At 33.8% G+C, this 25,190-nt stretch overlaps 1 protein-coding gene and 4 long non-coding RNA genes across 6 annotated transcripts in view; 2 read left to right on the forward strand and 3 right to left on the reverse strand.

Annotated features, from left to right (window-relative positions):
• The window catches only part of LOC138140549 (uncharacterized), a 390,561-nt gene that overhangs the window by 260,921 nt on the left and 104,450 nt on the right, over nucleotides 1–25,190 (reverse strand). The gene's annotated exons all lie outside the window — the stretch shown is intronic.
• LOC138140644 (uncharacterized) overlaps nucleotides 1–25,190 on the forward strand; it is a 196,708-nt gene that overhangs the window by 146,731 nt on the left and 24,787 nt on the right. The window lies entirely within an intron of this gene.
• On the reverse strand, nucleotides 1,830–3,608 carry LOC138140555 (uncharacterized). The gene is made up of 3 exons (XR_011162603.1): nucleotides 2,425–3,608; nucleotides 2,018–2,359; nucleotides 1,830–1,960 (listed from the first exon to the last, which is right to left on the reverse strand). It is a non-coding gene; the product is annotated as an uncharacterized lncRNA (long non-coding RNA).
• LOC138140554 (uncharacterized) lies at nucleotides 4,324–8,778 on the forward strand. The gene is made up of 2 exons (XM_069061634.1): nucleotides 4,324–8,518; nucleotides 8,580–8,778. The coding sequence occupies exon 1, from the start codon at nucleotides 4,324–4,326 to the stop codon at nucleotides 7,384–7,386; it is 3,063 nt and encodes a 1,020-aa protein (XP_068917735.1). The 3' UTR covers nucleotides 7,387–8,518; nucleotides 8,580–8,778.
• LOC138140529 (uncharacterized) lies at nucleotides 17,257–24,872 on the reverse strand. Its single transcript, XR_011162566.1, has 3 exons — nucleotides 18,404–24,872; nucleotides 17,881–18,290; nucleotides 17,257–17,782 (listed from the first exon to the last, which is right to left on the reverse strand). It is a non-coding gene; the product is annotated as an uncharacterized lncRNA (long non-coding RNA).

The following is a 25,190-nucleotide window of genomic DNA, read 5'->3' on the forward strand; positions in this document are numbered from 1 at the left end:
ATGGCATCCATCAGTTTGTTGAATGTGAATGAAAAAGTAATGTTCGATAATGCAATCACGAATGTTGAGTATCATTCATATCAATCATATATACCAGGTGAATTAAAATACAACGATGAGTGTCGAATTGTTATTCAACAACAAGAATTACTAACTGCTCCAGGATTAAGTCAATTACACATACAAGGAAGGATATTGAAACATGATCAGTCAGCCGTTTCAACTAAAGTTCTACCAATTAGTAATTTCATTGCTCATCTTTTCGATGAGATTCGTTTGGAATTGGGAGGTGTTATCGTAGATCGTATAAAAAATCCAGGTATTACAACAACAATGAAAGGATATGTATCACATACACCTAATGAGAGTACAGCATTAATAAATGCCGGTTGGAGTCCCATCGAAGATACTTATACAAATTTTGATGCACAAACAGGTGCTTTTGATGTATGTTGGCCACTTTCGAATATATTAGGCTTTGCTGAAGATTATAAAAAGGTTGTGTTGAATTTACGTCAAGAACTCATACTGCTTCGTTCAAGTACTGATTTAAATGCTACTCTCGAATCAACAGGATTAGAAAAAGCATATATAAGAATTACAAAAATTGTGTGGCAAATTCCACACTTCACCGTTTCCGATGAAGAAAAATTAAAATTGTTTAATATAATTGAGAAAAATAATCCCCTATCAATTGCACATAGACGATGGGAATTATTTACTTATCCTCTTTTACAAGAAAGTCATTCGTTTACGTGGGTATTAAAATCATCAACGTCCTTGGAAAAACCGCGATTCGTTATAATAGGTTTTCAAACTGATCGAAAAAATAATCTGAGAAAAGATGCATCCAAGTTTGATCATTGTCATTTAAAAAATATCAAACTATATTTAAATTCTCAATCTTATCCATATGAAAATTTAAATCTAGATTATAGACATAACCAATATGCTTTGGCCTATGATATGTATGCACGATTTCAACAGTCCTATTACTACAATAAAAAAATGATTTGTGAACCGTTGTTCAAACCTGCAAAATTCAAAACGGATGCACCTTTGCTTGTTATTGATTGTTCGTATCAAAATGAAACGTTCAAAAACGGAACTGTAGATGCGCGAATAGAATTTGAAACTCTCGCTGATATGCCTGCAAATACTTCAGCTTTTTGTTTAGTCTTGTACGAACAGTTCGTGAGTTACGAACCTCTAACTGGTAGAGTAAGAATTTTGTAAAAATAATAATAATTAAAAAAAAAATGTTTATCGTTGACGTGCAAGGTTTCCAATATGGAACATCCTCTTTTATATGCAAAGAAATATCTCTAATAGATACCATAACAGGAAATGTTGATCATGCAATTTTAAAATTACCCTTCGATAAGACATTATTTAATCATCGAACCGAAAAACAGTGGGACTGGTTGACAAACAATTTACATGGACTACAATGGGATTGTGACTGGCATTGTAACATCAACTTTGAAAATTTAACTGGTTTCATTGAAAATTTTATTAACAACAATAAAAACGTCACCGACTATGATGACATTATAGTTGCAGTGAAAGGTGCTCAGAAAAAGGAATGGTTAAGCAATCTACTCAAAATAGAAGTCATTGATTTGGCAGAAGACTGTTATCCAGCACTTAAAAATTTAAAAGAAATTTTCAAATCTCAACACTGTCAAAAACATTATTTTAATAATTTATACTGTAGTTTAGAAAATGTGTATAATTTATATAACTGGTGTAAATATTGTAAAAAATAATATAGTAATTTTTAGAAACATTGTTGAATGTAGGTATTTCAGAAAAATAAAATTTGAAAAATATTTTTAAAATTTATTTATTTAATTTAACATTTTGCAATATTTTAATTTTTTTTCTGTTGCCTTCTTCCTCATGATTTTCTTGGTGAGATGAACCAGCTTTCATCGCATTCCAATCATCATCTTCTACCCTGTTTATAAGAGAAAAGGTAAAAAATTAAGCAAAACTAAATAAAAAAGAAACTTACGTAAACACTTGCCCATCTGGGGATGCGGCTCCATTTAAATTTTGAGTCTCCGAATCATCATCATCATCCTCACCACTCATTTGCGAGGGTTCCTCTAAGTAAAGTTTTTTCGTGGTGGTTTGGAGACGATGCATTTCTTCAAGGTCCTCATCCACTAAATTGAACTTATATCGTTTCACCACCTTTTCCAGCATCTTAAATTCGTCCTCATTATCAAGTTTCGTTCGCATATAGCGAACGGGTAAGTTTCCAAATTTTTTTTTTAGCGTTAATCCCTTGGGGGAGTAACTTAGGGAGATAAATATCTTGTCATTTTTCTCTCTAATTTCTTTAACGCCATATCTATATAAAATATAATATATATATAATATCCAATATAATAATAATAATAATAAATATTTACTTACTGGAAAAGTTGTTTTATAACCACTTTAGCCATTTTTATTGGGAAATGAAGTTTATCTTCGGTGAAGACTACAATTGTACAAGGTGTTGTTATTATAATAGCACTAGTTGGAAGCACAAGTTGAAAACTGTGATGTGATTAATTTTGAATGCAGTATTTATAAGAAGATTTGTAAAAAATGTAATACGTATATCAAGCGGATGAAATAGATATTTATTTTAAACATTCAGCAAATTTATTATAAAAATATTTGACTTTGCTTCTTCGCGGAAGTTTTGTGATAAAATTAATGGGATCGCATGCACAATTTTTTTAAAATAAAGAAATTGAGACAAATAAGTAAGCAACTTTATTATAAAAATATTTGACTTTGCTTCTTCGCGGAAAGTTATATGATAAAATTAATGCCAACTGAGCAACATGTGCACATTTTTATAAAAGTATTTTATTATCAGTCAAATTCAGCACAAATTTTACACAAATAACTCTTTATTATTTAATTTGAAATCACATGTTTCAAACGTGCATTGTTAGCGCCAAAACGTACCGCATTACGTGTCCAAGTGATGATTCTGCATAATAGTGTTAGTCTTACACACTTTCTTAAGTGCGGACCGCACCCCAACAGATTGATATAAATATGAAAGTGATTTAGAAATGATCTTCACTGTAACCATAAATACTCAACTGAACAGAAATGTAAGTATGAGTGGCTCCGTTTAATTTTTTAAATCTAAGTTGTGACGATCACTTCCGGTGGTGACGTCACGGGATGCAATTTGACGCCGGTCGGTCGCGGTATGCCTCGAGCGCCAGTCCCTTTTTTCGGCTGTGGTGGGACGCCACACGGCCGGGGTAGCTCTGCGGAGTGACGGTGTCCAGGGGTCAGCTGTCAGGGCGCGGGGTAAGGGGGGAAACCAACAAACAGTCGTCGCAAAACCTTTATTTACACTATGTACAAGGGGGACCACTTGGTGAAGGCGAGATCCTCCGGGGATGGTGCCCGTGACCTGGGGGATGTCCTCGGCGGCAAGGAAGATAAGAGGGTGTTCGTACTTACGTCGGTCGGCCCTGGAACTTCCTCTTGGCGGCGTGCTTCCTCTTGGCGGCGTGGCGAGAGAACCGCTCGGGGTGGGACGGGGCTGCGGGGGTGTGACGGGATCCGGGGGGGGGATTGGGGGAGGCCTGGTTCGCTCACTAGGGGAGCGAACGGGCCGGAGACAAGGGATGAGCGGGATGACCTGGTTCGCTCACTAGGGGAGCGAACGGGCCGGAAACAGGGGATGAGCGGGATGACCTGGTTCGCTCACTAGGGGAGCGAACGGGCCGGAAACAGGGGATGACCTGGTTCGCTCACTAGGGGAGCGAACGGGCCGGAAACACAGGATGAGCGGGATGACCTGGTTCGCTCACTAGGGGAGCGAACGGGCCGGAAACAGGGGATGACCTGGTTCGCTCACTAGGGGAGCGAACGGGTCGGAAGTCGGGGGGTCGGAAGCGGAGTCGGAGGTGTATTGGGAGCCGGTTCGGAGCTGGTGCTAGGAGTCGGAAGGTGCTCGGAATGGAATTGGAATTGGAATCGGAAATCGAGCCGGAATCGGAATGCCCTCTGCAGGCTCTGCGCGGGCCTTTTATTGCCTCGATGGCTGCGCGCGGCCGTTGACTCGCGGCTGTGGCGGTGGGAGAGCTCTGTTCAGCGCGGAGTCCGGGTATTGTCGGCCGGAAGAAACACGGGTTCCGGGGCGGATTCGGTGGACACGGTTGAGGTAGTCGGCTCCGCGCTAATTTTCTGGCCCGGCTCGGAGAAAGAACGGAATTTTTCCGCCACCGGGAGCGTTTCCTAAGTAACTTCGTTACAAAGTGTTTTTTTTTTATTAGTTTGTTTCTTTAACTGAGTGAAATGAGTTCCCAAGTCGTTGAAGCCTATTCCACCAATATTTTGAAAAATATTGAACTGGTGAGTAGATTAATTAAAACAAAAGAAGAGTATCATAAATATGTTAATTATTTAAGAAAAACCATTTTAATTCTTAACAAATGTGTTAAAAATAGAAGTGACCGTGTAAAAAGTTTTAACAAAATTGAATCAGATCTATCTATGTTGAAAAAATATCTTCAAAATTTTAAAGCTAAATTTGGTGAAATTAAATATTTAAAAAACAAAGAACTAATTTGGCAAGATGTTGAATCATGTTTTAAAGGTAGAATTAAAACGGGTGTTATAACAAACTTGAAAATTAAAAGCCCAAACGAATTTCTTAAAAAAGCTTTTCGAAGTTTTTCTCTAAGAATTAAAAAAGAAGTAAGAACGTCTTTGTTAAAAGTAAATGTTGTTTTTGCTGGATTGTTTGTTAAACCAAGAAACGCAGAAACATCCTTTAAATATTCTTCAACTAAAAATGGTGTTATTGATCAAAATACAAATTTAAACGAATGGTATAAAGTGTATGTAAATGATAAAATTTTAACTAAACTTGAAGATTTTCAAGAAAAAAATAGTGGTTGGGCATTATATGAAATCTTATACTTAAAAGTTAATATAAATAAATATAATCCGATAAAAGTTGGTTTTTCAACTTATTGTGATTTACCCACCTTTATTCAAAACACGAAAAGTGTCATAAATATTAAAAATAATGATGAGTATTGTTTTCTATGGTCAGTTGTATGCGCTTTGTATCCAGCTGTAAAAAATAAAAACGTTTCTAGAGTATCATCATATCCTCATTTTAGTAATGTTTTAAAATTTGATAATATTTCATTTCCCATGGCTTTAAAGGATATTCCTAAATTTGAAATCATGAATAAATTGGCTATAAATGTTTTTACAATAGAAAAAAAGGAAATTTTACCTTTACTTTTGAGTAAGACTGATTTCTCACCACGTATAAATTTACTTATGTTTTCAAAAGATTTAACTGATGGAGTTAGCAGCAAAAATACTCACAGAGATCATATGGATTTTACGAGCGGGGATGATGATGATGATGATGATGAGAAACAAGAAACAAACAAGACTATATTCCATTTCACATATATAAATAATTTATCACGTTTAATTAGTAAGCAAGTGGGTAATGTTAAAAAGAAGAAATGGTTCTGTGAAAGATGTTTAAATCGCTTTTTGAATGAAGGTGTATTGAAAAAACATTTAGATGATTGTAAAGTTTTAAATGAAACTAAAATGATTCTTCCTAACGAAAACAATAAAATCATGAAATTTACAAATTTTAAAAATAAAATACAGGTACCTTTTGCCATTTACGCTGATATTGAAAGTATTCTTCTGAATTATAATGATAATAAAAATATAAGTCAAACTGAAATATTTCAAATACATAAACCATTTTGCATAGCATATTATCTTCATTGTTCTTACGACAATTCCATTTCAAAATTTAATACCTTCACAGGTAAAGATTGTATTGTATGGTTTGTTCGAGAACTTGCAAAAATTGCAAAACAATTAAATTCAATTTTTTCAAATATTGTCCCATTAAAACCTTTATCCTCTGATGAACAAAATAACTTTTTACATTCTTTAAAATGTCACATCTGTAGTAAACCATTTGTTAATTCTGATGTAAAAGTAAAAGACCATTGTCATCTTACCGGAAATTTTAAGGGTGCAGCACACAATTCTTGTAATATTAATTATAAAGATTCATATACTATACCAGTACTATTTCACAATTTGTCTGGTTATGACAGTCATTTTATAATTAAAGCACTTGCCACTGAAATTGATGGAAATATAAATTTGCTACCTCTAAATAAGGAAAAATATATTTCCTTTACAAAATATGTGCAAAATACCAACATAAACTTTAGATTTTTGGACTCTTATCGATTTATGTCTAGTAGTCTTGATACATTGTCTTCGATTTTGACTGATAACCAAAAAGTTATTACCAGAAAATATTACCCCAATGATCGTGAATTTAATTTAGTTGTACGAAAAGGTGTCTTTCCCTATGAATATCTCGACTCTTGGGAAAAATTAAATGATACTCACTTACCACCCCAAGAAAAATTTTATAGTAAAATTAACAACACTCAAATTTCTTGTGAAGACTACAATCATGCTGTTAATGTATGGAAGCAATTTGATATCAAAACGATACAAGAATATGCTGAATTGTACTTGAAAACTGATGTCTTACTTCTTGCAGACATATTTGAAAACTTTAGGATGCAATGTTTAGAAACATATCAATTAGATTGTCTCCACTACTACACTGCACCAGGTTTTGCATTTGACAGTATGTTAAAAATGACTGAGGTAGAATTAGAATTATTAACTGATGTGGACATGATTATGTTTATAGAAAAAGGGATAAGAGGTGGTGTTTCACAATGCTCCAATCGCTATGCAAAAGCTAATAACAAATACATGGGTAAAAATTTCAATCCTAATGAACCCGTTAGTTACCTCATGTATTTTGATGTTAATAATCTGTATGGTACAGCGATGCGTTATCCTCTACCTTTTGCAGACTTTCATTGGATTGAAGATATAGATATTTATCGTGAGAATGTTTTAAATCTTCCTGAAGATAGTGATTACGGATACATTTTTGAGGTAGAACTTTCTTATCCTAAAGAACTGTTTAACACGCATAAAGATTTACCATTATGTCCTCAACATTTAGTTCCACCTGTTTCCGATTCAAATAATCCAAAATTGTTAACAACATTATATGATAAAAAGAAATATATTATTAACTATAGAAATCTTCAACAAGCTCTTAATTTAGGTTTAAAACTTAAAAAAATACATAGATGCTTAAAATTTAAACAATCACCTTGGCTGAAAAAATTTATTGATGTAAATATAGAATTGCGAAAATCATGTGTGCATGAATTTGGGAAACATTTTTTCAAATTATTAATCAATGCTTCGTTTGGAAAAATGATTGAAAATGTAAGGAAATATAGGATTGTTAAACTGGTGACTAGATGAGGGGGTAGATTTGGTGCTAATTACTATATTTCTCAACCAAACTTTCATAGCTGTATAATTTTCGATAAAGATATGGTTATAATAGAACTTAGAAAATTAAAAATAAATTTTAATAAACCGATTTATGTTGGAATGTCTATTTTAGACATGTCAAAAACAATCTTGTACGATTTTCATTACAACTACATATTAAATAAATTTGGAAATAGTGCTAAACTATTGTATACTGACACTGACAGTTTAATTTACCAATTTCTTGATCATGATATATATGAACACATTAAAGAAGATATTAATAGATTTGACACATCAGATTATAGTCAAAATAATATATATCAAATTCCTCAAAAAAATAAAAAAGTGGTTGGATTAATGAAGGATGAAAATAATGGTATCATTATGACCCACTTCATTGGTTTACGTTCAAAAATGTATACATTAAAATTATTAGTGAGCGATCAGGAAAAGAATGAGCAAATAGATAAATTAAAAGCTAAATTGGTTGATAAAAAACAAATAGAAAATTGTATTTCAAATTTAGGAGTTATCAAAAAGGCAGAGGGTATACAAAGCTCTGCTATGAAACAAATCAGTTTCAATGATTATTTCGACTGTTTATTTAACAATACTCAAATCGAGATTTGTCAAAATGCTATTGTTTCAAAAAAGCATGAAGTTTATAACGTTCAACAAAAAAAAGTTGCTTTAAGCCCCCACGATGATAAAAGAATTGTCAACTATCTTTACACGGACACTTTACCCTGGGGATATTTTGATTGAGATCTTCTCTTCTTTTGGTTTAATTAATTTACGTGAATTGTATATTTTTATTCAAACCTTACATATTGAATAATTCCAGTTGAAAGAAATAAAATGTAGTGGTTGGTGGGATAAGGTGTTTACAGGTGGGGACAGATTTAAGAAATCAATTGAGTTGGAACAAAGAAGGAAAATTGTTCCAACAACGTTGCAACTCGTACATCATAAAACGTCTGGTGGAACAAGGTTTTGTCACATTTGCAGCAAATATTTTTGCTTCTGTGCAGAAAATTCAAGACAAAGAAAACAAAGCCTTGATTTATTTTGTTATGAAACGTTAGAAGACAATGAACAATACAGCTCACCAATCAATGTAAGTATAAAAACCATCAATTTAGATAATTATTTATATTATTATTATTATTATTATGTAGAATTGGAGCTGAGACCGAAATCTATCTACTTCATCATCAAAGTGTGCATCAAGTTTGTTTTTGAAGATGTTGGGGTTGGATGCGTTTACAATTTCCTCACTCAAACCATTCCACTCGCTAAAGACCCGATTTGGAAGGAAATGGCTTCTGTGTTTGTGTTTATATAAGAAACAATAAAATAGTCTTTTATTTATAACAAGCAATGTATTTTTTTTTTCATTTTTAGTTTGCACATAACTGTGTAAAGAACAAGAAAATAAGATGCGAATTATAAAACAAAAAACTTCATTGAATATTGAAAACAATGATTTAGTGCGAGAAGATTGTGTAAAGCATAGTTTGTTATTCCATCAACAATGAGATGTTTAGTTATTGGTCCATCGAACTGTGGTAAAATCAATGTCATCATAAGTTTAATTGAACATCCAAATGGGTTAAAATTTAAAAACGTCTATGTTTATTCGAAAAGTCTGTATCAATCCAAATATGTCTATTTGGAAAATTTATTGAAACCTATAAAAGGTATTGGTTACTACGCTTTTAATAATAGTGAAAATATTGTAAGTCCTTCGGATGCACGAGCAGATTCGATTTTTATTTTTGATGATGTTCGAATGCAGGTTTTCACGGCCGTTGTCAATAGGGTTATTGTTTTCCGGGTTGTGCCGCGGTCGTCTGGATTGCTGGGTAGCTGACGTTTCAATAGCCATGCTGCTATCTTCTTCGGAGCTTGTAAATAAACTTTATTTACAAGCTCCGAAGAAGATAGCAGCATGGCTATTGAAACGTCAGCTACCCAGCAATCCAGACGACCGCGGCACAACCCGGAAAACAATAACCCTTTTGATGATGTTGCTTGTGATAAACAAGATGTTATATGAGAATACTTCAGTATGGGAAGACACAATAAAATCGATTGTTTTTACCTATGTCAAACGTATGCAAAAATACCCAAACATTTAATAAGAGATAATGCAAATACTTTTGTAATATTTAAACAAGATGAACTTAATTTAAAACACATTTATAACGATCATATCGGTACAGACATGAGATATGAAAAATTTCGAAATTTATGTACTTTATGTTGGAAAATACCGTTTGGATTTATGTGCATTTTCAAAGATAACGATATTAATAAAGGAAGATATCGTAAAGGTTTCGATCATTTTATTTATTTAGATGAAATATAATTTAAATTAACCTATAATATGGGTTTCAATACATAAGTATTAAATCTATTGCTATACCCCCCCCCCCCTCGATCAGATTAAAAAAAAACGGACCAGACCTGTTCAGACCAGTTCAAAAACGGATCAGACCTGTTCAAACCAGTTCCAAAACGGATCAGACCTGTTCAAAACCAGTTCCAAAACGGATCAGACCTGTTCAAACCAGTTCCAAAACGGATCAGACCTGTTCAAAACCAGTTCCAAAACGGATCAGACCTGTTCAAAACCAGTTCAAACAACGGATCACACCTGATTAGATTAGAAAAAACTGTTAAAAAACAGAGAATGCATAAGATAGATAAAGAATTAAAAAAAAGACTTATTATCAAACGGAAAATTATAAAGAACAAATTGGATCTATTAAAACAAGGTGAACTTGATCAAGAAAAAATGTTATCACCTCTAACGAAACATTTGGAAAATATTGAAAATATAATAGTTAGTGGTGGTGATGAGAAAAAGAAAGTTAAAGAAATTCCTACATGTTCTATACAACAAAATATTAAAGAGGAGGCACAATCATCTGAACAACCTGAGGTAGTAAATTTAAACTTTCAAAAAATTAGTGGTGAGTTAGAAGATGAAGAACCATTGCAAGCATTACCGAGAAAATATATTAATGATATGATCAAAGATGTAGAAGATATATTCGATCATAAGTATGGAGTCAGATATGACCCATCTTCTGAATCGTTTAAAGTAGGTAATTCAAAATTATCGATTGTTAATCAAGATTTAACTATACAAAAGAAAACCTATAAAGGCACAAAAGGATTATACGAGTTATTATTTAAAAAAGCACCTAATAATTATACACTAGACGATCTCAAACAATATAAAGAAATTATTCTGAAAACAAATGCGCATAAACGTTATTATCAAGCCAATCAACAAATAGACGGTAGCAAATTAGCAAAATATAAAAACATTATTGCACCGTTATTTTTAACAACTCGTGAACAAGAGGAAGAGCAACAATCAACATCCGGTCAAGGTTTATCAAAAGAAGTTAATAAAAATGCAATCGATTTAATCTATTGGGATGACCCGAATGAACTTGTGGAAAGATTACATTTATTAATAGCATCTCAGGCAGCAGGCAATTTGAATCATAGAAACGAAATAATTAGTATCATCGAAGAATTACGTGAAGCAAATATTATAGAGTAAAAAAGTGAAAAATGGATAAAATTAAAAAACAAGTGGTCGATGAGATTCATAAGCAAGCTAGAATTAATTTTCCCAGACGTAGAGTTATTGTTAAATCATTAAATGATCTATTTCAAGCAGATTTAGTTGAAATGATTCCATATTCAGGTGAGAATAATGGTTTTAAATATATTTTAGTGGTAATCAATTGTTTCTCGAAATTCGTATGGGCGTTCCCATTGAAAACGAAGGCTGGCTATGAAGTTGTTGAAAATATGGAAAAAGTTTTCAAACAACAGCAACCTAAAAACTTACAAACTGTTATGGGAAAAGAATTTTTCAACAAAACATTTCAATTATTAATGAAAAAATACAATATTAATCATTACAATACATATAGTGAAAAAAAAGCATCGATCGTAGAAAGAGTTAATAGAACATTGAAAAACTTAATGTGGAAAGAATTTAACTATCACGGACATTATAGATGGATTAATTTATTGGATAATATCGTACAAAAATATAATAATTCAAAACATAGAACGATCGGTATGAAACCCTCTGAAGTTAAAAAGAAACATGAAAAGAAACTTTTAAACACTGTTTATAATCGCATAAAAATTGTAATTGTAAATTTATCCTCAAAATTTCATGTAGGTGATCATGTACGAATTTCAAAAACTAGAGGAGTTTTTGATAAGAAGTACATGCCAAATTGGTCAACTGAAATTTTTACCATAAAAAAAAATCCTATTAACAAATCCAAACACATATCTATTACAAGATTATCAAAAACAGGATATTAAGGGTTGTTTCTATCAACAACAATTACAAAAAGTCAAACATCCAGATGTATATTTAGTAGAAAAAATATTAAGAAGAAAGAACAATAAAGTCTTCGTGAAATGGTTGGGTTTTGATTCAACTCACAACAGTTGGATTGATAAAACAAAAATTGTTTAAAAAAAAGTTGTGGTCATTACGAACTGGAACAACTGTCTTATCGAAAACAATTATTTTACCGTAACCAGAAATTTTATTCAATAGCTTGTTTATGTGAAAGTGTTGAAATTAATATTGCAAGAAGGACCATTTGAAACTTTGTTTTTTGTATATAAATCTAATTAGAGAAAACTACTACTATGCCTATTCCTGTTCAAAGTAAATGTCCGAGATGCAAAGGTGAAACCGATATGGAAGAAGACTTTGCATGTCTTGTGCCATGAAGGAAATAATTAAATTTCAAGGATTTAAACATGTTCCAAGTAGTTATTTTCCTCCTTCTTCTTATTCTTCTTCTTAAGCAAATGTATATATCTGTGTGGGATCAGATAGTAGGTATACTATTTGTGTGAAGACAACGGTTAAAGCAACATTAACAAGAAATTACACAAATGGGTAGTCAAAATTGTACTGACATTGTGAATCTAAAAATGAAAGAAAGAAATGTTCACATAACTTCAGAAACCTGTCAAGTGAAATTAAAACTTCAATTCCATAATAAATTTGATCCTTGGGATGCAATACATGTTGAAGATAATCAATACATCTGGTATGGAAGTAAGAACATAATACGTCTTCTAGAAAGGTCATTGGAAAAATTTAATTGGAAACCTATATCACGATTCGAAATTAAATTGGTCTGTCTAACATGTATGCCAAACATACAAAGATTCTCGAAAACAATCATACTGAAAAATCTAAAATCCAACACAGATAACACTGTGCAACAAGGGTTTTGTTTATGTATATTTTTCTGCACTAGAGGTAGTAGGCCATGCATTCAAACGCTCCTATGTCATTTGTTTCGCGCTGCTGTCAAAAGTTTGGATTTTATTTAAATTTGAATTTCGTGATTATTGGGTCATTATATTTGCGAGAACATGACTACAAGGCGCCAGTGTAAATATTCGAGTGATGTTTTTTGTTATGTGTGCGGTTTCTACATTGCTCCGAAACAAGTGAAACACCAAATTGTCCCCGAAACTAAATTTACTGCTGCTTATGAAGCATATTTTGGTATGGCTGTTTCGCATCAGAACGTTGATTGGGCTCCTCATGTTTCATGTGGTAGTTGCCGTTCAAATTTAGAGGCATGGTATCGTGGATCGAGCCGAAAAATGCCATTTAGAAGTCCCAGAATATGGAGGAAGCCCACTAATCATTCAGATGATTGCTACTTTTGTCTTATCGACTTATCATGTTACAAAAAACCATCTGATCGAACAAAAATCAGATATCCAGATCTTCGTTCAACAAGTGCTCCCGTCCCAAATGATGACGCTTTGCCTTTTCCATTGGCACCAGTTACTGTAGCATCCACCTCAACTTCCCTGGAATATTTTTCATCAGAAGAATATGTTGAGTCAGAAAATGGGGACGAAACGTTCGAGCCAGATGATGAACCTCATTTGGTAAATCAAACAGATTTGAATGATCTTGTGAGAGATTTGGGTTTAACCAAAGAAAAGGCCGAATTGTTGGGTTCACGTCTAAAGCAATGGAATTTACTGAATAGAGAATGCAAAACTTCAGTTTATAGAAAACGACATCAAGACTTTTCACAATTTTTTGCCATGGATGGTGTTCTGTGCTACTGCACTAATGTTTGTGGTCTTTTTGAGGAAATGGGTCTCACTCATAAATCTGATGAATGGCGTCTTTTTATTGACAGTTCCTCGAAAAGTCTGAAAGCAGTTCTTCTGCATAACGGGAACAAATTCCCTTCTATTCCAGTTGCTCATTCCGCTAATTTGAAAGAGGAATATAAAAATGTAAAAATCTTGTTGGAAAAGATCCAGTATAATGTTTATAAATGGGATGTTTGTGGCGACTTCAAAATGTTAGGCTTTTACCTTGGACTTCAGGGAGGCTATACAAAATATTCCTGCTTTTTATGTCTTTGGGATAGTCGTGCTGATAAAGAGCACTATGTAAAACGCGAGTGGCCCCTGAGAAATGAACTAATTCCAGGAAAACACAATGTCCTTAATGTTCCTCTTGTTTCCAAAGAAAGCATTCTTTTATATAAAGTTAGGACTAGCCAAGCAGTTTGTCAAGGCATTACCCAAGCAGTTGGATGCATTTCTTCATATCCGTGGGATGTTCCCAAAGCTTTCAAATGCGAAAGTTGAGGGTGGGATATTCACGGGTCCACAAATCAGACAAATGCTTGCCTCGAAAGATTTAGAGTCGAAAATGAATGATCTTGAAAAATGTGCTTGGACAAGTTTTCGCAAAGTAGTTGAAGGTTTTCTGGGTAATAAAAAGAGTGAAAACTACCAAGAAATCGTAGACACTTTGTTAGAGGATTTTAAAAATTTAGGGTGTAGAATGTCCATTAAAGTGCATTTCTTACACTCTCATTTGGACTTTTTTCGGGACAATTTGGGTGCCGTAAGTGAGGAACACGGGGAAAGGTTCCATCAAGATATCCAGATGATGGAAAAACGTTACGAGGGGATATGGAACACCGCAATGCTAGGAGACTACATATGGACCTTACTACGAGAGAGTAGCTCATTTTCTAAGAGAAAAAATAGATCTAATGTTCATTTTTAAACAACATAATTTTCATAAGGGGTGTTTTTCATATTTCTTTATTTGTAGAATTAAAATCTTTCGTTTGACTCCATTAGTTTTAATTTTTTGACCTATTTGATTTGATGTTATAACGGGATTTGATAAAATAAAAAATTATAACGTAAGTTCCAAAAACGAAAAGCTAGCAGCCTGAAACTTATTTATCAAACATAACTAATGGTTGTAAATATGAAAATGTAAAAAAATTCCCATAAACAAACAAAAAGTTCAAATTTGTTGCACAGTGTAATGATGATCATCAACAATGGTATAAAGAAGAAATTATTCAACCCGTATACGAAAAAATGCAAGAACTTGAAATGCCAACAAATATTTTACTTCATATTGATAACATTAAGGGTTTTTTATAAAAATTGTGATGAAAATAAATTGTTACAAATTATTATTATTTTTTTATAATCATAAATAATTTCAAACATATATAATTACAGAAATCCATCTTCAAAAATGTCATTTTCTAATAAGTTGTCGATCGAGATGGTTAACACAAAAATAAGTGAAAAAGATGCTTTAAGGTTTCAATTACGAAACGAGCTAATCAAACAACCTATACAACGTGATGAATTGAGAAAAGTAATTGCTGTTTTAGATAATCCTCGACAACTTACGCAAACAGACATAGATCGAATTATAGATAAATCTCACATGGAAGATAAATATAAGCAAATTTTTAAGAAGATCAATCAACTACCTCGTTAATGTGGAGAAATAAGAAAAGAATTTTTTTAAATTAAATTATTTATTTATTATTTTTTTAAATAAATATTTCCAATTTATACGCTTTGTGTTTTATTCTTAAAAAAACAAAAAGGAAATATGATAGAGGCTAAGCTCATCCAGGCTAAACTCGATCTTATATACCCAATAATCACATACGCAAGTTGCAAACACTTTGTAGCTCAGTGGATCATGCATCCGTATTCGCAATCGCATCTACGTGGTTCGAATCCCAACCAGTTCAACAAAAACTTTTTTTCATTAGTACACGCGCACTAACCGCACCCGACCTTCAAATAATACGTCACAGGACCAGGTGTAATTAATTACCTGTACAGGTAATACAGGTAAAAATAATTTTTTTCACCTGTTTTGGAAACACCTCAAAAAAACCTTTAATTACACCTGGGGCCACGCCCTTTTTTGGGTGTGGTAACGGCCACTCTGACGTAGCTTCTGGTCATTGTTGACCACTTCTTCGGCTGCAAGAACTTCTTCAGCTTCTGGTCATTGACGATCGACTTCTTCGTGACCTTGAGGTCACCTTACCATTAGATGCGGATGGACACGCCATCGAACTGTCCCAGAACCCCCCCATCATAACTACTCGCTTTCTCCCTTGCCCAGGTCTTCTTGAGTATTCTTGAGTTTCTCGATGCCTCTTCAAGACACGGGATACGGTCGATTGATTAACGCCTAGACGATGACCGATGTAACGTTGACTTAAACCTGTTTCTGCAAGTGTTACTACAGCCACAGCTTCTTCAACACTTAAATTTCGATGCGGATGCCTATTCATATTTATCCTTCACTATTTACCACTTATTTCTACAAGTAGTTCACAACAAACACAAAAAACAATTTAATTTGCACTTTTCTTGTAGTTAGAATAGTGAAAAGGGCGTTATTTTATATATTGCCAGAATTCCATGACAACAAAAAACAAAAAACAAGCAGTAAAATATCATGCTTGATATACTTTTCAATTATACAAATAATTTCCGCTCAAAGAAAACATCGGTTCCAAGATATCGAAGAAATTACAAGTGATGCGTTAATTTCTTTCGTCAGTGTAGAATCTCGCGTACCGGTTATCATCGAACGTACAAATCCTCATCTAAAAACATGAAAGAATATAAATGATTTTTAAATGAATTTTTAGGTCAATAGATTTAATTTTTCAGTGGGCATAAGCATTTTATTGTTAAGATAGAACCTAGTAAGAAATTTAAGGTATTTAATTTTCGACAAGGTTCTATGTGCTGAGTTCGGAAAATTAGTATCTTCAAAAGGGTATTTTATATTTAGTTTTCTGTAATGAAATTAACAAAATTTACGAAATTTTATTTTAATTTATAAAATATAATTTATTTCTTTTGGGATTTTGTTGTACTCTTCCTTGCTGCTCCAGAAGAAGTGGCTGTTCTAAAAGAAGTAGAAGACCTATTATGTTTTTCATTGGGGCTTCCTTTCTCTTTCATTTCTTTTTATTCAAATTATCGTTACCCGTCAATTTTAAAAGCACTTTGTAGAATTCTCTATCTTGTACATTCATAAATTTCAACATTTTTACAATGCGCCCGCTTTTGTCATTATTTCCAATAGAAGTCGCTGGAAGAATTTTTAGTAGCGGTAAATTTATTGTTGAAAAGAGTCTTGGCTTGATTGAGATAGTTTTGTAATCGGCATTATCTGCGCTGTATGAAGTCTTATATTGAATTTCAAACAAATTTTGTGTAAATCTTGAGTTCCGTTACTGATGAAGCAAATGGGACGTTTTTGAATTTCATAGTTTGTGCGCACTTATAATAATTTCTAAAATCTTCGGTCTTCATTTGTAAAAGCGAATATGGATTTTTTGGGTTCAGAGTCTTTAAAATTCTTAAGTCCAAGAGGTGAATGGAATTCCGTTTTAGATAATGCTCTTTCAATGGCCCTATGTGCACTATCGACTTCCTGTATTGGAGAGTGGCCGGGTATAGAATATTTTAGCGTGACACTGTTAGACTCGTATTAAACCGTAAAGGACCTGAGGGCGGAGCTTAGCTGCGCGGCCTTTAGCACGTCGGTAGCGTAGGGAACATGAGAATCGCTGGGAGCCACAACAGTGGCGCATCATGCAATGTAAAAAAAAGTTTGAGCAGTTTGGGACTTTTGACATATTTGAGAGCGAAGTCTAGCATTGTTATTTTATAACTAATGTAATTTATGCGCGCAGAATTGAGGATAAAAGTATTAACACGTAAAATCAACTTTTTATTAAATTGAATAATTTATTGATACATATTTTAACTGGCAACTGATTTCTTTACACATTTGCCACTTCTATCAGTCCAAGAGTGATTTGGTAAATGTGTAGTGTGGACATAGCTCTCATCTGTGTAGAAAGTTGGTCGACCTTCGTCTCTGTGTTTTAAAATCTGCTTAAAATACTCTATCCTGAGCAGTCGAATGTCATAGGACTCCATTAGTACTTTTCTGTTGTCCTCAATTTTGGGCCATCTAGAAAAAGTTAATTTTTATATAGACTTTCTTAACTGTAAAAGTACATGCTTAAATTCCAGCTCTTTAATTAATCCTAGAAAAAGTGGATTCGCTACCTGAGAATGGAATTTCCATATCTTGCATTCGATATAAAATCCCTTTCACGGTAGTTCGCTTTTCCGTAACTGATTATTTCTCTAACAGCATGTCTCTCAGCTTCCATTAATTCATGTCGTTTTTGCTGCGGTCGCTTCTTTCTAGGGGTTGAAAAAGAAGTGGAAGCTCTAGCAGGTTTTGATTCTTTTACAATCGTTTTGTACATCTTCTCAGATATACCAGTGCACGCTATAATTCGCTGTTTGTAATTGACGATTGGAATAGTCAATTCCTGATGGTTGCTAACACACTGATTCATGTCTCATGAATGCGATAACGTTGGCGATAATTTCGTGAGCTTGACTGTAAAATTTTCCCACGCTGGCCAAAAGTAAGATGGGAAGCCATGTCAATCAGCTACTAAAAAAACCTGCAAAAGTCCGGTGGTGTTAGTTAAGTTTTCATTTCATTTCATTTGCAAGTCAACTGTTATTGAAAGTGAGGTTATGAAATTATTTTTCCTTTTAATTTTTTTGTACTTACGAAAACACTGTAAAGATATCTTCAGTTGTCTCGAGAAACACAGATTTAAAGCCTTGGGTGAACTTGGTAAGCGTAAAAAGTAACGTCGTAAATAAAGTTGCAGTACATGAACATGTAAACAACTCTCTGACAAATCTACCCTATTTTCGGCCGAATGGACTCGACCACACAAATTGGTTTTGCGCGCAGATCACGTGACCGTACCTTTACACTTTACGGCAACTCTAATAGAAGGATTGTTTCTTAAGAAGTCAAGTATGGCATATGCCAGGTGACTATTTCTATTCTGAGGCACACACGAGTCGCTCCAAGTGATAATGTTAGTGATTTCGTTGTCTTCGGCAACTCTTTTTAAAATCTTAATCAAGGCAGAAGCAAGGTCATTCTCACTTCTGCCTGAGGAATATTCATGCCATAAGGAACAATAAACCTTCTTGGTTAGCGAAAAATGTGCAGTTAAATAATAAAGGCTGTTTTTTTAAATTTGGCGTCGAAGTAAGCGTTGAAGAGTCGATTGAGATCGCACCGCTCGTGTAAAAGCGTAAGATTTAAACAGCTGATCCGTGATCCGTAACGTGCATAGTGCGTTCACAATCGACAGTTCAACGCCTACTTCGACGCCAAATTTAAAAAAGCACCCGTTATACATTTAGTTTTTTAAAATTGAATTTAAAATAGAATAACAGAGATATTTCCGCTCGTGGGCACGTTATTACGTTCTGGAAGTCGAAACAAAGCAGGGGTACTTCTTTGTTGCCTTTGTCTTTTTCCTTTACTTCACGCATCTTGTTTTTTCTTTGATATGCTCTTCATATTTAGCTTTCTCAGCCTCACTGATGGTAATGTTTTTTCTAACAGACACATTGTACTCTTCACATTTTGCGCATCTGTCAGATTTTGGATGATGAAAATCTAGATTGAATTCTGTCGAAAAAATTTTGCGATACATACTAGACTTTACGAGTTGTTTGAAATCAGCTTCGCATTTTCCAGCATATAAATTGTACATTTTGTTAATGCTTAAGTGACTCTCCAAATACTTTTTTTTTGTACGAGAGCGGCAATAATGAGAATCTACCGCAGGAAATGAATTTATGTGATCTCTCACATTTTGTTTGTCATCTTCGAAAACAACATGTTTCTTTTCATGTTGTCCTTTCATGTCGGTTTGTGGTACGCCAGTGCACTTTTTTTTTTTTTTTCTAAAATCAACTGGCATGTTAAGAATGTCTAATGGATCCTCATTTCCTGTACTAATTATAATATTTTTTGTAAATACTAAATAATTATCATATTATTTCTATCTTACCTCACTAATTTACGTGGTTCTTCTAACAAGTCTAAATTCTGCATCTCGAACATTTGTTCCACACTGTCTTCTTCCATGACGGATCACTTAATTTATAAGTAAAAACGTAAAGTAAATAAACACAAAATTATCTGCTTTTATCACACCAAACTAGCATGCTGGTAGCACGCTGCAATAAGAAGGTTCTATGTTACAAAAAGTTAATGATTTTGTGGCAAAATGGTTCGATCTACGTAGTTAGAAATTTGTGTCACTGAAATAAGTAGAAAAAGTTTACAGATAGAAGTTTGTTAGCGAAATATCTCCGGAATGGGTTGCCAGATGGAGCTGCTATTTGGTTTGAATCAAGGCCATCTGAATCAAAAAGCTACGCTTATAAGGCCGTTTCAATGTACATAATAATTGTTTCTGCAGAGTGGCCATAAAACAAAAGAAGACAGAACCTTATTGCGCGCCCTCGGTGGCCTATCAACGAATCAAAGCTACAATATTGGCGGCAATTTAAAATATTACCCTTCTATTTTACATGAAATGGTAAAAGCGTGTTTCATTTGTGGGGCAAAAGATGTTCGCTTATTTGAAATTCGCAGCAATATGAAACAAAGACAAAAATGGTTCGAAGCTTTTGAAACATTTTGCGGTAAACAAATTTATGGAGACAATGATAAGCACAACCTTTTAATTTGTATTTGTAATATAAAAGACTACAAAAATTACGGATTACTCAGAAATTTGTGAGCAGCATTTTCAACAATTCTCTATAATTACATTACAACCCCCAAAAGACGACGCTTATGTAAAGATGCTGTTCCTTGTCCTTCTATTTTTGTAAGTATCTATAATTAAAAAAGACTTGTGGTGTTTATTGCTACATGAAATATACATAGAAGCGAAGTCAACCACGACATATGAGAAAACAAAATGAGCTTCCTCTTCTCATTTTTCGATTAATTACTTATTACTTTTCAAAGTCCTAATCAGGAACCTCCAGGTATTAATTACTATCATCTTATTAGTGTTTTTGTTTTTTAGGCTTTTCCCACTGAAACTCCGGTTGAAATTCCTGTACCCCAAAATCCTGTAGAGTCTTTCATCATTCCAACTGTTCCAATGACATCCAAATCAATTCAAGTAAATAGTATTTCTGCGCAGTATATTCCACCAAATGGTTGGGATAATGTCTGGTACATAAAAATCAGATCTGCGAGCTGATAATAACTGCAACGCTGAAACCAGTTTTAGATAATACATATTTGTCAAGAAAAAACAGATTTATTAAAGAAGAAATGTGCAATCCAGAACAAACTCCTTTGCAGAAAAATGTTAAAGTTATAAATTGTTCTAACCTACCTTGTGTTATGATTTCATGATTTTTTGCAATTCTAATTTATTAGTATTTTGCTAGCCCAGAATGTGTCCAAAAAAAGCTCGGATCTTAGATATTTTATTGCATTCATGTTTTAATTGACGTTTTAAGCACTTAACCTCAAAGAAAAAGTGGAAAAAGTCTCAATCAATTGCGTTCGAAATCGGTAGATGGAGCGCAAAAAGGTTCTGCCGCCCGAAATGTCACAGAAACAAAGTTTATATGGAAAAATCGAAAATTGAAACGGCCTTATAAGCGTAGCTTTTTGATTCAGATGGCCTTGGTTTGAATATAAAATATGACAGTTGGAACAAAAATCTCAATTTTCGCAAAAATGTTAGTTAGAACCCTATGATTCTAAGGTAGCGATATGGTGAGAATAATACGGGGCCTAGATGTGATCCTTGCGGAACCCCAGTTGGAACATTTATGCATCGAGATTGCATATCGAGAATACAAACAAATTGCTTTCGATCCGTCAAATAGGAGGAAATCCAAAAGAGTAGTGGATCAACTATCTCCCAGCTTGTGAATTAAATGTTCAATGTTAATTCAATCGAAGACCTTTGACACATCAGTGTAAATACAGTCAATCTCCCTTCCTTCTTCCAAGTTGTTAACAATAAATTCAGTGAAGACAAGAAGATTGGTAATAGTTGACCTACCCTTATAAAAGCCATGCTGCACATTTGAGATGATATTTTTAGCAGAAGATGATAGTACATCAGTGATACATGCGTCTAGTATTTTACAAATTGGAGATGTGATAGAGACCGACCTGTGGTTCTCGATATCCTGTCTATTACCTTTCTTAAATATAGGTGTTGTAAAAGATACTTTCCAGATACTAGGGCAGGCGGACTCATTAATTGATTTGGAAAATAGTTTTTGTAATACTATGATTAAATTATGAACACAAGATTTTAACAATATAGCAGGTATGCCATCCGGACCAGACGGATTTTTTTAAAGCATTAACTTTATTTAGAATCATTTCAGTTATGATATCAATAGTGTTAAGATGAATGGAACAGGACGATTTAAACTGAGCGGATTTTGATAAACTAGATGAAGCTTTGTTATAAACTTTTTCGAAATGGTCAGCAAACAAATTGGCAATATCAATAGGTTTATCACGTCTAGTATCATGCTATATTTTTTGTTGAAGAACTCTTTTCTTCTCTTTTTCTCTTTCTTTGCTCCTTCTCAAATTCTTTTTTCCTTTTATCATCTAGTTTTTTTGTATGATACTCCTGCCATTGCTTAGATGTTCCAACAGAAGGAACCTTCTCTTTTGATTTTCGTTTTTTTTTTTCCTTTTTTTGGCGGCGTTGCTTGCCAACATAAACATTTTTTAAATGGCGTGGGAAAATTGATCGTGTTTGCGAAGGTCGTAGGTTTGCTATTTTCAACGACATGTGTGGATTCATGATCAATGATCATCATTATGGTCAACAGAATCTTGAAGATTTTGTATGTACGTTTCATTGCGTTCTGCTTCCAAAATCAGTTGTTCATCGTTTCCATGCAGATCTTCTGGCATAGAATAACCATTTTCTATGTTTAAATGATCTTCTACGTCTGAATGATCTTCGTCTAAGGCCCGGTTGCATAAAGCTTAGTTAACATCGTGTCAGCTAACAACGCGTCAAGGCGGAAATCAACAACGAATTGACATCGCTTTATACAACCGGGCCTACATGATTTTCTTCATTGACTCCAACTTCCTAAATTTCATTGGCTTCAACTTGGTCAGTTGTATTTTCTGAATTGTCTTCAACAGTTTCACTTATTTACATTTGCATTTCCTTCCTTAATTTTGCCCAAAGTTGATACAAAGGTTTGTCCTCCCTGTTTCCAATCCACTATTCTTCTACATTTCCTGCCTGTTTTCTCTGGACCAATATGATTTTCGATTATGGTTTTTCCGTGTTCTTAATAATTTGACGAACACCTTCCATTAACTGCTCTTTAGTAACAGGGAATCCCCTGTCACCTTTCAACCAAGTTACTAAAGCGGCTTCTTCCTTTTTTTTCAACACTGTTGGTGCGCCGATTTTCCTTTCTACTGGATATTTTCCAGTTTTTTTGTATAATAATGTTGTTCTGGGAACTTTATGCCTTTTTGCAGCAGTTGCAACAGGTATTCCTAGTTTACATCTTCTCATTGCCTTTTCCGTATAGTGCAAATTGTTTTTCTGCGACCTATTATAATTAATAATTATTTTTTAGTATGAAATATTATGAAAATTTAGATATCAGCTACAAAGACACTTGGAAAATTATAATGTTCCTAAAGCTAACACTGCATGTCAGCTTTGCGAAAAACATCAAATACTTGAACTTATATAGAGAAAAGAAAAAGAACGCGGATGAGAAGGAGAGAGAGAAGTACTGCAGGAGGAACGGGTATGCCAGTGAGGAAGTGGAAAGATTGAGAGAGGAAGGAAGATGGATGAGCGCGGAGCTGAGCGAAAGGGACAGAGATACGGACAAGCAAGAGAAAAGGGTCAGAATCCAAGAATCGAGGTACAACAGGGAGTATGAGAGGTGCGCGACAGAGGAAGTTCCGGTGTACCTGGAGAGAGAGCGCGCGAAAGAGAGAAAAATGATGGCGAGATTCAGATGTGGGAATCAAGAGAGATGGAGAACAGGCCTTGGACGGAAGAAGAAGAAAGAAGGTGCAGGATGTGCCACGAGGAAAGACAGACGATCGAACACATGTGGAGCGGATGCAACGAAATGAGAGAGAGGGAGAGAAAGGAACGGAAAGAAATACTGAATGAAGACGGAAGGAAGTTAAGATGGATGAAAGAGATATGGAAAAGGAGGGAAAGAATAGTAATATTAAAGGGTGGGAGATAGAAATAGAAATGTAATTTTTTTATTTTTGTTTTGTTTTTTGGAATTGTATTTTTATAATCAGGAATTCGAAAGCCCGTAGGGCAAATAAAGCATCCAACTAACTACTTGAACTTATAGCTAACACCTTTTAAACAAACTCTTTTGGGGTTATTTAAAATGTTTGCAACGTCTTTTATGCTATCATTAAGAAACGTATACCTTATTTAAACGGACATAGTTTTTAACTTACCTCGTTACATAATACATATCTTTGCACTGCACTAAGAACGTGTTTGCCGCCATTTCCACATCAAAGTTTTGAGATTTTATGTCGGTAAAGAAGCTAACTTTATCGAAAATGTTAGTCAGAAAACTGTAATGGGCGTTTTAGTTCGTTTTTTTTTTCTATTAGCGCTATACGTAGAGCTTAAAATTTATTATTATCAAAGAAAAAGTCTCAGCTTTACGGACAGTATCAGCTTTTGGTGTAGGTTCCGTTGAAAGCACGTTTTTTATTTTTATGATGTCATCATCGTGATTCGATGTCCATGAGAAAATCGCATTTTTTATCAACAGACTTCTTAACGACAGGATCAATTCTGATAACTTTGGAATAAACTTTGAAATATATAATCTTGTCAAAAATAAATTACTCCCTATGATTTAGGGATATTCGTTACTACGTTGCCATAAATTTGGTTAGGTTGGAGGCTATGTGGTTCCTGGTGACAAACAAAAGATATCATAATCGAAAGGTAGCGAATTCCTTGTAACTGTTGCATATGACTCTATTTCCCGCTAAGTGATGGATGTTTTTTCGTTTCACAATCAATTTTGGTTTCTGGGGGCATATTTAGTTAGACTTAATCTCTCAATTCATAGTAACCAACCTTAAGCATTAAAAATTACTTTTGAAATTCTAGTTACATACAACATGAAAAACGTTTTTTCCATAAAAATTCGAATTCTAGGGAGTAATTTATTTTTGGCACGAGAGTAGGTGATCAATGATCATACCTAATAAAACTTCTAACTCTTTTTTATTTTTAGATATTGGCATATTTACAATGTTTGCAATTTTACTTTCATATGGTTTTATCCCTTTAGAATTAATGACAAGACCCAAAAATTGCATTTCTTTCACTTGAAATTCAAATTTACTTTACTTGAATTTAATGTTTGCCTGTTTCTCTCTTTCTAAAACCCATTTCCAATTTGTGAAACCCCAGTTTGAATTCAAACTGCCACCGCAGAGATAAACACCAAAA

The sequence above is a fragment of the Tenebrio molitor genome, chromosome Y (assembly GCF_963966145.1).
Source record: "Tenebrio molitor chromosome Y, icTenMoli1.1, whole genome shotgun sequence".
Taxonomy (NCBI): domain Eukaryota; kingdom Metazoa; phylum Arthropoda; class Insecta; order Coleoptera; family Tenebrionidae; genus Tenebrio; species Tenebrio molitor.

Coding starts and splice junctions, on each gene's coding strand:
- LOC138140554 (XM_069061634.1), top strand. CDS start 4,324: ATGAGTTCCCAAGTCGTTGAAGCCTATTCCACCAATATTTTGAAAAAT.